Consider the following 15948-nt stretch of genomic DNA (forward strand, 5'->3'; position numbering starts at 1 on the left):
GGTCGCTGTGTTATTTGCGCTAGGCCAAAACACAAGGTTTTTGTGTGAGGTTTTGTCGCCCTCATTTTGGGCACCCCCACACTAGAGCCTGCGTTTTGTTGATGCGCTCAGTCTACTAGGGTTCAGATATGCATCGGAGGAAATATGAAGACAAATCAGTGCTTTAAGAAGTGAAAATATTGTTTACTTTAAGTCTATAGTGAAGTTCTGAACCAACTGTAATCTGAGTGGTACACTCAGAGGACCATTATGTAAGGAAATGTGTGCAATTTGGACATGCTGGTGTACATTGTGGGTGCCATATTACCTGGCAGGCCAGGCTAAAGGTTTTTAGCAGATTTTAAGCCCAGAGTTTAGGTACCCCAGCACTAGAACCTGGATTCAGTTGTTGTATTTTGGTCTGCAGGGGTTTCAGATCTGCATCATGTGGGTTTCAGAACACAGTGAGGGTGGGAGCAGAACACAGCCGGCTGTCTGCTCCGCTCAGTCGGGACTGCTTGTTTGTCTCCTCTCTACAAGCAGATTTCTTTTCTCAGCAGATTCTAGCAGAGGCAGATGTACAGGTCTGGCTGTGGTGTCAGGTTAGATAAAGGACAAACAGAGGAAATGAGACGGATCTGTTACACTAGTGTCAGACCAGGTGAACTTGCGAAAGCACAGCTTTACATTTACACTTGGGGCTTGCTGAGACACAAGCATGACCACCTGAGCACTAGGCAGAAGCTGTCACGATACCAGAATCTTAAAAACATTTACCATTGACATTTTTTAATAAAAAAAAAAATTCAAACACCCTTTCAAATACAATGCAAGCTTGTTGCGGGTTTGTTTATAGAAAAATATTGAATTGTTGCCAAATTGCAATATTGAAAAAATAATGACCGTTCAACTTTACAATTTTAGTAATTTTTACACCCCACATTCTCATAAATGACCACTTTAAAGGAGAACCAAAAATTTACATTTTAGTTAGAATTAATTTTTAAAATGTGTGAAATTGTGAAATTTAAATGTGTAAAATTGTTGTCTAGAAAAAAACTGGCTAGTGCACCACCAAGTGGTTGAAAATTCACTTCTGCTGCTTCTGTAACTCTGCCTTGATGATGAAAAGGAGAGGATGTTCCACGCTATGGTGGAAGACCACATTTTAAATGTTGACGTCCTCATTGGGGCAGCAGCAACATACAAAACAGAAATGTCTCTGATTGGCTACCCTGCCTGTTCCACACTAGCTCCAACCCCTATTTTTTTATATACTGTAAACCTGCTAATACTGTGGGTGAATGAACTTTCTAAAGCCGGGGTTACACTACACTGCAGATTGTTCGTCACTGGAAGTCGGCAGTTGAAGAGACAATCGAGTAATGTGTGAGTGTATAGACCATGCTAACTCCCGTCTTCCCACCCATGACCTCACCTGAGATTTTGGGGATGGTTTGGTTCAGTCCAGCAAGTTGAAGTCGTGTAGTTTATGATCCCTAGTTGTTTAGTATGGAATGGCCATTTTTTCAAATCTGCTATGACTTGATGGTTTGTGTAATTACCTTGTGTAGTGTAAAGGCTTAAGGAATCGTCCCTTATGTAAAAGCTCCAGTTTCAGTCTGTTATAGCATTCAACATTACGACTGCCGGCACTATTAACAAAAGCTTTTTTATAGAGTCCCGCTCTAACGTCTTAGCCCCAAGCTAGTTTAGTATGCTGCAAGCTAATAGTGTAGCTACAAGCTAACATGTTTGTGAGAAAATGATATGACACACTGTGATACAATTCCATACAATAACACTAACTAACACGTCATGCGAGCCCCCTTTTTAACCATTGTTAACCTAAATCTGATCTTATGAGCCTGGGACTGTGAAGTCTGCTTTAAAGGACATTAGACATCCTGTGTCTAATTCACATCAGTTAAAAGTAACAAACAAACAGTTAAAACATGACAAACATTCCTCGACTGTAAAGCTTTTCATCACCCCACTTTCTAAGTCTTCTTTTTGAGAAGTCTTCTTCTCCAAGTTGGAACCAAACACAGAAAACATATAAATGAAATTCTTTGTTTCAATTCTTTCCCACAGTTTTCTCACCTCGCAACCTCGAAAGGCACATCATTATTAAATAGACTGAAAAACAAATCAGGCATTTTGGAAATTGTGTCTTCAATATGGCTCTGAACACGGATGCCAACACACCCACTACTGTCCCAAGTGTTGAGGAGGAGGAAAAGCAGCAACAGACAAAACAAGGGACCAATCAACAACCAAACGATGAACTGGATCATGCCGCCATCACCTCTCAGCCAGCGAAGGCAGAGCAAGATCCGCCTCCTGCCTCAGAGTCCGCTCCTGCCCAGGAAGACCCCACCCAGCTGGATGTCCCGCCCAAAGACCACCTGACAGTCATCGATGAAAATATGGAAACAAGTAAACAGATCATTTGAAATATAATGAGCTTAAGCTAAACATCTCTACCCACACATCTTCAATCAGTTTAGATGGACATCAATTTAATTAACATCCCAGTCCCACTGTGGTGCATGAACCCTGTGTGTGTATGTGTGTGATCATTTTCTTCATTTCCCTAAGTGTCCTTTTTCAGAGAGAGGGACTATGACAGGAATGATTTAATGTCTCTCTCTCTCTCTCTCTCTCTCTCTCTCTCTCACTCTCTCACTTTCCCCATTTCCTCTCTTGTTGTCCTGTCCCACGGTCACTCCACCATCCATCTTTCTTTATGTCCTGTGACAACCCTCATCTTCCTTCTTTCCTCTCTTTATTCTCTCTCTCTCTCTCTCTCTCTCTCTCTCTCTTCTCTCTCTATCTCTTCCTGGCTATCTCTCTTTCCCTCTCTGAGCAGGTAATGGTGTCTGCCCTGTTGCTATGGATGCCTCTCCTCCTGCCTCGTCTCGCTCCTCACCCCCTCGTCAGAACCATGCTAGGCACAGTCATGCTCATGCTAATGGCCATGCTCGGCTGGGCAGCCGCTCAGGGTCAATGAGCTACGCAGGGTCACCTCGCCCGTCACTCACCCGTCAGGCCAGCGCTGCCACCGAGGGGACAGTAGATGGCACCAAGCCCCAGGATTACCTCATTCTGGCTATTCTTGCCTGCATCTGTCCAGTCTGGCCCATCAACATCGTCGGCCTGGCCTTCTCTGTTATGGTAGGAGTCTGTTTAACCTGCCCAGGTCAACCCAGTAACGTATGCTCAACAAATTGCTTTTCATTACTTTACATTACTTTATATGCTATTTCTAGTAGTAGCTCATGGTAAGGGGAGAAGATCTAATTAGAATGGGAATAATAATCTCTAAGGGTTAAAAAAGGCTCATTTTATGAGATTGTTTTTCTTGCTTCCTTTAGTAATACGTGAGGAAGAGCTAGGGTTTTATTAAATGCGTACAGTTCTTGGCGTGTTGCATAAATTAATGTACAGTTTGTTAATTCCGAATCATTTCTCACTTGTGTTCTTCTTCCTGCCTTTCATCTTGAATTTCCTCAGTCTCGGTACAGTCTGCAGCAGGGGAACGTGGATGGGGCGCGGCGTCTCGGCCGCAACGCAAAGATCTTGTCAATTGTCTCCATCGTGGGTGGAGTACTTCTCATTACCACCTGCATTGTCATCAACTGGGGATGTGAGTAGTTTTTGCCTGATGGTAGAAACTATTTGGAATCGAATGTGCACCACACAGGGTTTGTGATTCAGTTGCATGTGGGATTGCTCTGTGGTTTACTTCTGTTTTATTTTTTTGGATTGAAGTCTGATCTCACTGAATCATCTGCACTTCTAAATCTGGTGTTTGGTTTTGGTGATAGAGGCTTAGACAGATGCAAATTTAGCAGGTTAATGTTTTTTTTTGTTGAAGCTAGCTGTTAACATGCTAAAGTTTATTGAGGTTTAAATTACCTTTGTTTCTCACTTTCTGTTAATAAGGCGATGCTTGTAAAATGAAAGATTTCTGGATTTCTGATTTCTGGATAATCAAGCAATATTATGTAGCAGTTTTACCTTAAAATAACCGCCTCCCAATTATTTTGATGCTACGCTGACTTGTAATAGGGAGAATGGCATCTCTGTCATTGCCATTGCAGGCACGGAATGCTGCACTATGTAGTATAATGCAGCATAATCTGAGTCATATTACTGTAAAATCCTGCAATTATACTTCTTGTCCGTCCACATGCTTCTTTCACTTCAGATGTTGTCCTTGCCGGTTCTGTATCTCTTAGCTTGTCAACAAAAGCATGGGTGCAGCTGTTCATGAAGGGGAGCTCACAGTGCACTTTGTATTTACAACAGTGGAGTAAAAGTGAATTCCACTTCACAACTGTAGGGAAAAAAATACTGACTTGTCATAATACTGATTATATATTTTTACTTATAATTGCCTCTTACCTTCAATTTTGTAATGTTCACACAACAATTAGCAGGTGGCCCAAATCCGATCTTCATATGTGACACAGATGGGGCAGTGTGAACAGCAAAACTGACATTTTCAGTTCTGATTTAGGCCACTTTCATATATGGTATTGAAATCCAATACATATCCGACGGATGGCAACGTGACGCAGTCTGAACGGCTATATCCATAAAACGGTTCAAATTCATTCCAAAAACAAGTATGTGCATGGGTCAGTTGTGTGGAAGTGGTTTGGAGCACAGCCTTGTGCAAATTATGCCGCAGAAACATCTCATTAAAGGTAGCAGCATGACGACTTTATTTCATCATCTCAAACAGCATCATCCAGGGGTCAGTAAAATACCACGAGTACAAATATATAGTTTTCAAAATATTTTTTTATTTGTTTGTCACCTATTTTCCTTTTTTCCCCCCAATTTGGTACCATTCGTAGCTTTCCCAGCACTAGCAATGCTCCTGACACTAGGAGTGTGAGAACTTAACATGTCTCCTCCTGAACAACCATCTACACACTCACAGAGAGCACGGCCAATTGTGCTGCCTCTGACTCCGGCCGCTGATGGCAAAGCGACATGGCTTGGGGTTTGAACTTGTAACCCCCAGGCCACAGTGGTTGCGCACTGAGCATTAGACTGAGCCCTGTCTTATGTTTATATTTTTAAAATATATTACTTAGATAATTTGTGTTCTTGCAAAGAAATACTGATACTTTAACATTATACTTTGTTAGGGTTTCCTTCAAATAGTATCAAATATCACACTTTTTTGAGGTGTTTTGTCATATCACCAGCCCTACATGTAACGGCCAGCTAGTGCTTAGTATTCAGTTTGATGATGTTGTAAATAATAGCTTGAGCACACTGTTGGCTTTAAATTCCAATATTTAGCTGAGATTCATCACTGCAACTCAGATACTTCAGTCCAGAAGTTTTCAGTGTAATGTATAGGTTTTCTTTTCCATGTTCTCAGTGGTGCTATACAATATCTGATGCATCTCTTTCCATATTCTCCAGATATATTAAAACGTTGATGGCTGCCATGAAAATCAAGGCAGAGGAGGAATTTCTGACCCACCTACCAATCCATGATGAACATCATCGTCTCTCATCCTGCATTTCTAGATCATTCTGAAGCACCTGAAGCTGTTTTCGGTTCTTTTCTACTCTATCTCCAGACTGAACAACCCGTTTTCATCTGCAGAAAGCAACTCAGCAGCGTTGACCTCCCCAGTACTTTGAATGCAGGTATAATGACTGAAGCCAGCGCATGTTTTCTTTTTTTTTCAACCAAAAGGACTAATCCTTCTTAATGATGTCAGCGAGGAAGCTTCCAGTATGATCTCATTTCCTGTCTCCAGCCACTTGGGTGTGTGTGTGAGAGAGAGAGTGTGTGAGAGAGAGAGACGGATGAAAAGAGAACAAATGAGCTCTAAGGAGTAGTTTCGTGTTTAGAGAACAAATGGAAGATGATCTGTTGCTACCAAGGTAAAGGCATCAGTTTTGCATACCACAGATAAAACATTGAGAACAGAATATCACGCAGACTATCACAAAGAAAGGCAAGCTCTGATGATGATGGTGATGTGAAGCAGCATTCTGTAGAAGGACAGCAGATTTTACTCTTGGTTTTAGAGAGTATTGGGGAGACAGGTCAGCAGAATTTCCCTCTGCAGCTTTTCATCTTTCTATTATACACGTACAGACACTAGCATAGACACCCATACACCATCCCTCTCTATCTTTCTCTGTCTATCTTTCTCTCTGAAAAGGTACTAGATTGAATTTACTCGGTTCATCCAAATGTGTAGATCAGTTCTGCTCAAATCAAATATATTACATTAACAAACGTACAGCTAAGCAAAATTACCCAGCTGGCACCGGATGTCAATTGTTGTCGGAAATCAAAATCACAAATCCGTCAGAAACAACATTGGGTTGGTATTAAGCTCAACATTAGATATACATTTTTTTGGTTATTTAACATTATTACTTAACATCTGACAATGATAAAGTTTCAAAATGATGTTGGCATGTTGCTTAGGACTGCTTAACATCACAACTTGAAACCAACAAAATATCATCACTATTTTGCATCAATTTGATATAATAATAATCCCAGAACCCAGCAGAGGATCTAAACGTTCTAAACGCTCTAAATCGAGTATATGGTGAGTGTTACTTCTTTCAGTGTCTCTACATTTCTGGCTATCTATTTATCTGTCTGTGGATGTATCTATCTGTTTATTGATCTACCTATCTGTCTATGGATCTATCTATCTGTCTATTGATCGGTGTATGATCTATCTATGGATCTGTCTATCTATCTGTCTATCTATCTGTCTGTGGATCTATCTGTCTGTCTATCTATCTATCTATCTATCTATCTATCTATCTATCTATCTATCTGTCTGTCGGTCTGTCTGTCTCTCTGACTGACTGACTGACTGACTGTCTGTTTATGGATCTATCTATCTATAATACAAAACTGTGTTGATGTGATATATTTTATTCTATTCTTTTCTATTCCATACTATCTATACATCCATCCACCCTTCTGTCTATCCAAGCAGACAGACAGACAGATATCTTCTCTATATACCATTCTGTTTGCAGTCTAGCTGATGACACAAACACTGCTCAGCATGACACAGGCGGGTGTGTGTGTTTGTAAAAACATGCTGGAATCATGTGAAAACAGGCTGAATTTGAGGTGTTAAGAAAAGAAAGAGTGGTGCAGGTGAATATGCATGTACACACACAGGCATGTTGTGAAGATGCTGATTGGCTGGGTGACTGTAACTAAAGCGCATTGGAGGATTTGGTGGTGTGGAGTGGGGGGGCAACCAGGGCTGAGCTGGGCTGCAGTCCTTTGTTTCACGCAGATAGAGAGCTGAGGGAGGGGTGGAGGGAGATGCAAACTGCTGATGAAAAGATACTCTAGGGATGGAGAGAAGTAAGGAATGCAGTAGTGTGGGGAGAAGGATGGGAACAGGAATTGACTGGTCCTGTACCGCGTGCACATGCGTAGTGATCACGGTAGTGTTATTGCTCTGGACCCCTTTATCTCTCTCTCTCTCCCTCCCCCTCTTTTTTTCCTTTGACCTGTTCTCACCACTCGACCACCAGTGCAAACGGCATCTCTGTGTTATGGTGAATAGTTCAGCAGCTGTTTTCTGGGTTTGTTTATTTATGAATGGATTTTTTTGTTTGGTTATTTACATGCTATATATTTAATATACTCTGTACATCTATTGACGTTTACAACAATGCTGGAAGCCAGTATTGTCCAGCACAATCAAGATACCAGATCAGGAACCGTTCACTTTGAAGAATCAACACAGCTGAATCAATTCATTTGGTCCCCTCATTTCACTCAACCCGAGTGTTACCTAATTCATTTCTGTATGGATGCCTCTGCCAAAACAGAATCTGTGCCAGGCCTCTGAAGGACAGCTTTTCCCTTTGGCTCAGAAGGTGTTTGCATGTGTGTGTGTATGATGGCGTGAGAGAGTGTGTGTGTGCGGTGAGATATTGTAAGCAGTAGTTGGTCAGTATTTACTGATACTGGATTATTGTAAAGCTATAATATTTAAATTTCCAAAAACATGATTTTCACAGAGTCACTTGAAAATCTAAAGTGGGAAATTCTGGACCGAAAACCAAGTCATTATCTAGACCAGGGGTTCCCAACACTTATCCTAGAGTGTTTACCCTTCTCCCAACACACCTGATCCAGCCAATCAGCTAAAGAACAAGCCCTCCCTGAGTTAAGGGTTGTGTGTTGGAGCAGGAAAGCACTAGAATGTGTAGGACAAGGGGTCCTCCAGGATGTATATAGTATATAGACCTCCCTTCTCAACCATGGTTTATGTTTACAGCACAATAGCCTTTTGAAGAGACAAAAGGTGGCGAGCGATGGTTCGCTGAAAAAACGGACATACTCGTGTCTTTTTTTTTTAGAGGCGAGACCTTCGCTTTGTAGCACTTTGTAAATATGTGACGTTTGGAAAAAGAACTACAGGACAGGACAAGGTTTACAGCATTGTTAAGCACCCTGACCCTCATACTGGGTCCAGTCAATGTAATGCGGGTTACGCTGGCCATTAGAAAGCCTGCATCTCTGTATTTTGAAGCTGCACTAATGAGGTTTTGTTTACTAGGGGACACTAAGTGACACCACAGTAAGCACTTCCGAACAAGGTCCAAGCATGCAAAGCAAAGCAAAACCCCTGGACTTGCTTTTGGCTTTTCCTTTTGGAATCGACTTAGAGCTGGTTCTAATGCTGCGTTCACGTGCTATCGGAATTATGGTTAATTCAAATTCCTGACTTGGAAGTTGCACATGAACACCCCCTCAAGTATAATTTTTAGTGAAAAATTCAGAAATAATTTTAAGTCCCAAGTTGAGGTGACTTTCAACCTTTCAAGATGGCGGAGAAGACAGAATCAGTATTGGAAGGTACAAAGTTCTTTATTTTTAACAGTGCAGCTGCTGTTAATGATGCTAGCGTTGTGCAAGTTGTTGATGCTACATTAGCCACCATTTTTCATCTTTGTTGCTTCGACAGCAAATAACTTGGACATGGCGTGCTCAAAATTCCAACTTCACGAGTGCGAATTAGGATCTTTCGGCTAGCATGTAAATGCAGCATAAGACTGGCTTTTAATGCGAATGTTGGTGGGGTATACTCCAGTGACGATGATTAGCCCTTTCCTCTCCTTTGCTCAGCCATGCTTATTCTGACCTTGTGGACTGAAAACCATGAACATGAAGATGTGCAAAGTTCTAAAGGCAGGTTAGAAAATGTTGACAGGTAGAAGTTGTCTTGTTGTGCTGACATAGGACTTAGGCTTCAGGATTAGCTATGTAATCGTACACGCTTAAAATTACAGGTCCTACAAAGGGTTCCTTGAGCGATGCAACCACAGAGCTACTTTTGGTTTTATAAAGAGCCATTTTGAGCTGTGAGTGTGAAGAACCTTTACACAGACTCCTTTACATTTTAAAGGTGTTAATTAGTCAAGTCAGCTTGACCTCTAGTAGTTGTAAACACTGAAAGGAAGTCAAAAAGACATATCATCTAATCATATGTCCCACATACTTTACAAACTCTTCTTGTTATAGCATTGGTGCCTGAGGGGCATCATTGTATTAGCATTGTACCCTGATATGTGGTGCTGCCAACTATCTACTATCTAGCTTCCTGATAGTGAAAGGACTAACCTATAAACACTCGTAACAGTGTGCTGCTGTGAGAATTACCTAGTGTATTATTTCGGAGTGTATTATCAGTCACTACCTGTGTTAGCTTGTTGGCCTTATTTGCTGCAGCTCACTAGTATTACATATATTTTGTTGAAGGAGGTGGTTCACCCAAAACTTCCCTCTACTCTCCGCTCTCTGATCAAGCTCTCTGATAAAGTAACGAAGGTTCATCTACTCCATTTGTTCTGTATTCAGGTCAAGTCATTCAAGCAGTTCAGTGCGTTCACTGCATCCAGCTTAATCCCCTTTGCATGTAATAATTATTATCATAAATACAGACTCCAGGGCAACGGTGCTGAATCTCAGACAGGCTTTCTCAGACACTTAATACTCATGTGTTGATTCCATTATTACTTAAATTATTATTTATTATTATGGCAGTATTATAAACCTATGCATTACAAATGTTTAAAAGGTTCTTCTACATACACACCAATCATCCATAATATTAAAACAACCTCCTTAATATCCAGTAGGTCCCCCTGATGCTGCCACAACAGATCTGACTCTTCGAGGCCTGGACTCTACAGATCTTTTAAGTTCTATAAGTTGTGAGGTGGGACTTCCAGGGATCGCATCGGTGCGTGTTAGGTCCCATGACCCTGTCGACAATTCACCGTTTTTTCTTTTCTTGGAGCATTTTCTGTAGATAGTGGCCATATATACCATCAGAAAAACTCCCACAACTCTGTTGTCTGCTGTGTTGGATGTTTGGCCCTTCCCAGAGTGGCTTGCCTCCTTTTTCAGCTTTTAACACCTCATCTTCAAGAACTGACAGTTCACACGCTGCCTAACATGTCCACCCCTTGACCCCTTCATGCCACTGTAGATGAAGATAATCAATGTTTTTCACTAATATGGCTGATTGGAGTAAATCTGTTTGATGAAAAGGTTCTTCTGTGGCATCCCTCAAAGAACCCTTTGTAGCACCTTTGTAAGAGTGTAGATAAGTGTCAAAATGGCAACCTCTTGAAATGTTGAGCTTGGAGCATATTGAACACTTTCTTTTTCTTCATGCAAGCATTACGAACCTGTAGCATGCCTAGTTTTTAATTAGCGCCAGTCAAAAAACAACAGTGTGAGATCCTGGCTTGGTTTCTTTGCTCTTGACCCGCTCCGAAGATATTTACTCTGCCTGCATCGCTAGCTCTCCTACTGTATATACACATGTACATATGTGGATGTATATATTTGTATTGTTACCTTCTGCCTCTGCGTTACTCTTTGATTACTTATTAACTCTATTAATAATGCAAATTCTGGACTGTTACCACTACAGTGCTTTCACAAATTCTGATTGTTAGACGTATTTTTATGGTTACGTACTTTAGAATTATGCTTCCCAGTTAACCATATGTATAAATCTACATATATATGCACAACATAGCTTTGGGAATTCGCAGTCACTCGTTTGGCTGTCATTGTTTTGCTGGTATAATTCCGAGGCGTGAACGTTGACCTCGCATGTTTACACACTTTATTACGGACTCCACATGCTGCTCAGTGACGTTCTGAAGGAGGAACCGTGTAATTTTTCAGTGACACCAGCAGAGTACTGATCTCTGGGTTTCATCCGGTTCCACCAAGTTCTCCTATAGTCGATCCATTTCTATCTTTTTTATGCACCTTGTAGAAGTACTCTATGCCATTTCCTCCTCTCCCTCTCGTTCTGTGAATGTGATTTCCCTTCCTTTCATTAACCCACCCCCGCGCCGGGGAAGTCGCCAGTGCCAGAGGTTGGTGTTCATTTTCTTCCTCTATGAACTTCTTGTTTGTGGCGTCACGCTATAAAAGCCCTGTTGCTCCTATAATCCTGACTTTGTGCAGACTTGCCTGTGCATGCCTTAATGGATTGCTTTGAACCAACAGTATGTGATTTACACAGTATGTAAGACAAAGCCTTTGGTAGAGCTCTCTGTATTGATCTCCTCTCAGTCCTGAACTGAGTATTGATGATGTTTCAGTCAGCTTTGTGAATAAACTCTTCCTCATTGCAGTCACATCTCTGCGTGTCCAGTGTCCTCTGTCCTCTGCCTACGTAAGGAAAGGGTGTGTTTGTGTGTATGTGAGATTGTTTAGATAGATTCAGGTTTATTAGTTACCCTCTCTACCTCTCTGACACACGCTCTCTCTTTTTCTCTGCCTCCCCCTTTCTCGCATGCTGTCTCTTCTCTTTTTTCTTTCTCTCACTTTAACTCCCGCTTTCTGTCTCTCTCTCGTCTCCCTGCTTTACTTCCTAAGCTTGCCTTCTTTTTTCTCATGTTCTCTCACTTTCTGTTTCGCTCTCATTCGTTTACTTGCTATTTCTATCTCTCTCACAATTTCTCTTGCTTTATGTCTCTTGTCTCTCACACTCTTACTTGCTTTGTCTGTATATCTCACTTTGTCTCAGTTACTTTGTCTTTCTTGTCTCTTTCTCTTTTACTTGCTTTCTGTCTCTCACTTTTGTTTCCCTCTTGCTTTCTGTTCTTTCTTTCTCTTTCTCTCTTAATTTCTCTCACTTTCTGTATCCCTCCTCTTTTCCCCTTTCTCTTTTACTTGCTTTCTATCTCACTTTCTCTCATAATTTTTATATATTTTTTTTTGCTTTCTGTCTCTCGACTTTTTCTTTCTCTTGTATGCGTTTTCTATCTCTCGTCTCTCTTAGGCTTTTTCATTTAATTACTCTCTTTCTTTCTTACTTGCTCTCTTTATTTCTCTCTCTCACTTTCTTGCTTGTTTTCTGTCTCTCGTTTTCTTTCACTTGCTTTCCATGTAGCGCTCTCACTTTCACCTTCATCTCTTTCATTCATTTCTTTCTCTTTCACCATCTTGTTTTCTCCCCTTGTCTCTTGCTTTTCACCTCTCTCTCGTCTCTACACTGTCAGGCTTTCTCTTTCTTACTTTCTGTATCTTTCTGTCTTCTTTTTTCATATCTCTTTCTTTTCTCTTTTCCTATCCTCTTACCTTTCTGTCTCTCTTGCTTTATTTGTCTTTATCTTTCTCTGTATTCTCTTCTTTCTCTCTCTCTCTCTCACACCTCCCTTTTCTCTCTCCCTCCGTTGCTCTGCCTGTTTTGGCTTGCCGTCTCCGTCGCATCATGCGCTTCTAGGATGTTTCAGTTTCCAGGGCAACGGTTGTTAAGGAGTGAGGTCCTGTGGAAAGGATGAGAGAAGAGAGGGAGTGTGCTCTAGTGACTTCAGTGTGTTAATAAAAAAGCTCTCATTTGAATTTTAAAGCATAATGAATTATTAAGTGCTTGGGCCAGTGTGGCTGGAGCAGAGGGGGAAGACAAAGTATAAGGTGGGGGCTCGGGGGTCTGTAAGGAGCGCTAGACGAAGGGGGGATAAGACAGGTGTTGGGAATGGAGAGCATAAAAAGGGCGGCGTTTGATGCAGACAGATCGAGAACAGAGTGGGAGGGAGGGGGCAGACTGCATAGGTTCATATAGAACAGAAGAAATGCAGTCTATAGCCCACAGCACACGCTAACGCACCAACAGGAGAAACACACACTAGTCACGATACTGCCATTTGGGTGGGTGGCTGGGTGGGTGGGGTGTTAGAGAGAAATGTAAATATGTTAAACTTTGCTTAACGGATAATGAGTAATGAATAAGGAGAGAGAGTTAGCACTAGTGTGGGTGAAGACAGTGCGGGAAATATCTGTGTCATAATGCAGCTGAGGCTCGGAGGAAGAGAGAAAAGGCGGGAGTGGTCTGGAAGGCTCAAAATCAAAGGTAAAAAAAGAAGCCAAAGGAGTTCTGATAGGATGCACGAACAGAGTAGTTCTCAGCTCCAGCACAGTGTTATAAAACTGCCAAGCTAATTTTCAGCTTAACATCAGCAACATCTGAAAATTACTCATTGAGATTCATGAGGTCAGTCCTCATTCTGGATAAAGATGGGCAGCAAAGGTCACTGGCAAAAAGACCAGTGTTAAATGTCCAGTGTTACCTACTCTAGAGTTGTGTGGTGTTGAGTTCAGAGTTGCTCTGGACATTCTGAACACTGCTGGTGGTAAAAGATAACAGAAGCAGGTGTTGATGATGAGTTTAATTAGTTAAGGCTTCTCCCGTGCTCCACCCATACTCCTCTCCCCTGTCTCATTGGCTTCTGGCACCACCTCTTAGCAGGCTGGGTGTGTCTTCCCCCCTCTCACTAACCATCATAGTGTTGTCGTGCCCCAAAGGCTACCTCCCCATGGGTATTCCTATGCAGTCTATATTTTGGAGTAACTGCTAGACCTCAGTGTTGATGGTTGTGAGAGGAAGTGTCTTCATGTGCGTTATTGCAGGGGTTCAGCAATCACCTTTTGAGAAAATTAGTAAATTAGTAAAATCAAGTGGAAGCAGTTACTCTTAGGATGTGAAATTAGTACAAATGATATAAACACTGTAAAAGTGTGTTAATTAACATAGATGTTTTCTTCTCACTGAGTGAGTGTTAAAATAACACTATGTATTTTAAATGAACTCTTCAAGAGATATATGGTGAGTGTTAACCCAACTCTTCTAACACTGCCAGAGTAACCAGATCATCACTATATCAGAGCTACATTTCTAACACGCAAAGATTTAAGCACTGTGGTCAAAATATCAGCCGGGGCAAAAAAAGATGACCTTGAGCTTCTTGAAATAAATGTCTTCTTATATGCTTAAGATCAAAGTTAGGATAAATTTATATTATTTTTTTTTATTAGATTTTTCCTTTTAATGTTTTACATTCCCTTTTCAAGAAAAATACTAAGAACAATTGGTATTATCAAAAATTTGTCTTAAATAATTTCTTAACCTTACAATAGACTCACACTGGTATTTGTGTGTAAAATTTAAATAGGTATGTCTCTAAAATGACTTTAAATAGCTTGCAATCACTGTCTAATGATTAAATGATTAAAAGTGGAGATTGCTCATAAAAAGTACTGTTAGTTTCTACATGAGGAAAATTCACCTTTAGCTCTTCTTCACAAAAATTACTGTTTAAACTCTTAATCAGATTCTGTGTTTCCTCTATTTTGCTCTCTATTCACTGCACAGGTTTAGCTGAATATTGGAAAATTTAATAGAAATGGTATTTTGTAATGTTTATTATATACATATTATCTATGTTACAAATGGCCTTAAAATAAGAGGACACCCGAGTGTCTCAAGAAAAGCTAAACACAATAAAGACTTTCTGAAGAGAATATTTGAGAACTGTTTGTTTGTTTGTTTTACCTGACATGAATCTTTGAGGTTATTGTCTGTGTAAAGTTCTACTGAATCCAAAACTCTAGTAAATCACCCATTTCAGTTAGATATGATAACTCATCCTAATGCAGACAAACAGGCCACTGCTGCCCCTTTATAAGACAATGGAGGAAGCGCAGAAAGACAGGGCCAGTGATTAGCAAATGTCACAGGGTGATGGAGGAGATAAACGAGCTGTACACAGGAGTTAACCTTGGGGGATTTAATTATATATTCTAATCAAATTACCAATCAATAAATCTGATCTAAGTGGGAGAGGTTGTGTCCCTGCCTCAGTGTTTGGCAAGCTGCAGGCCTGCAGTTTGACTGTGACGGTAATAGAAGCTGAAGACTAGGTGAAAGTGGCGGAGACCTCGGCTAGCTACTGGATGATTACTCTCCTGGTCCAAACACTCCACGCCTCTTATATGGACTCCAGGTCTTAATTTTGCCCAACCCCCCATAATACAAGAGGACTCTGATTAGATATGCTTCAGATAAAGGTCATCCTGATCTAGCTGCGCTAAATTAAAACCAGGAAGGGAGACTGCTGGCAGTGCAAATAATTAATCTCGAAGGGATAGCTGGTTATGAAAATGATTAAATGACCAGCCAGGGTAGTTCGAATAAAGGCAGTCCCTTATAGAACTGATATAACTGAAGACCATATGTACACTACATGGACAAAAGTATTGGGACACCTGCTCATTCATTGTTTCTTTCCCAAAAAAAGGGCATTAAAAAAAGTTGATGCTGCTTTCGTCTGAGTAACTGTGTCTTCTATCCAGAGAAGGCTTTCTATTTGCAGGGCGTTGCTGTGAGGATTTGATTGCATTCGGCGACAAGAGCGCTATTGAAGTCAAGATTTGGATGATCCCCACCCCAACTGTGATCTCTTCCCCAGCTCATTCCAAAAGTTTGGATGGAGCACCATCATTCCAGAGAACACAGTTCTTCCACTGCTCCACGGCTAAATGCTGGGGGGCTGTGTACCCCTCTAGCCTATGCCTGGCATTAGGCATGGTGCCAATAGGTTCATGTTTATCTGCTCCAATGAGTC

General features: G+C 41.1%; 1 protein-coding gene across 1 annotated transcript in view; it reads left to right on the forward strand.

Moving 5' to 3' along the window:
- Positions 1 to 11679, forward strand: part of LOC140574317 (uncharacterized) — a 13061-nt gene extending 1382 nt beyond the window's left edge. Inside the window, exons 2-5 of the mRNA XM_072694108.1 lie at positions 2074 to 2418; positions 2852 to 3156; positions 3496 to 3628; positions 5428 to 11679. Of these exons, the coding sequence (XP_072550209.1) occupies positions 2160 to 2418; positions 2852 to 3156; positions 3496 to 3628; positions 5428 to 5444 (714 nt within the window). The 5' untranslated portion in view covers positions 2074 to 2159 and the 3' untranslated portion in view covers positions 5445 to 11679. The remainder of the gene's footprint in view (positions 1 to 2073; positions 2419 to 2851; positions 3157 to 3495; positions 3629 to 5427) is intronic.
- The last annotated feature ends 4269 nt before the right edge of the window (positions 11680 to 15948 follow it).

The sequence above is a fragment of the Salminus brasiliensis genome, chromosome 12 (assembly GCF_030463535.1).
Source record: "Salminus brasiliensis chromosome 12, fSalBra1.hap2, whole genome shotgun sequence".
Taxonomy (NCBI): Eukaryota; Metazoa; Chordata; class Actinopteri; order Characiformes; family Bryconidae; genus Salminus; species Salminus brasiliensis.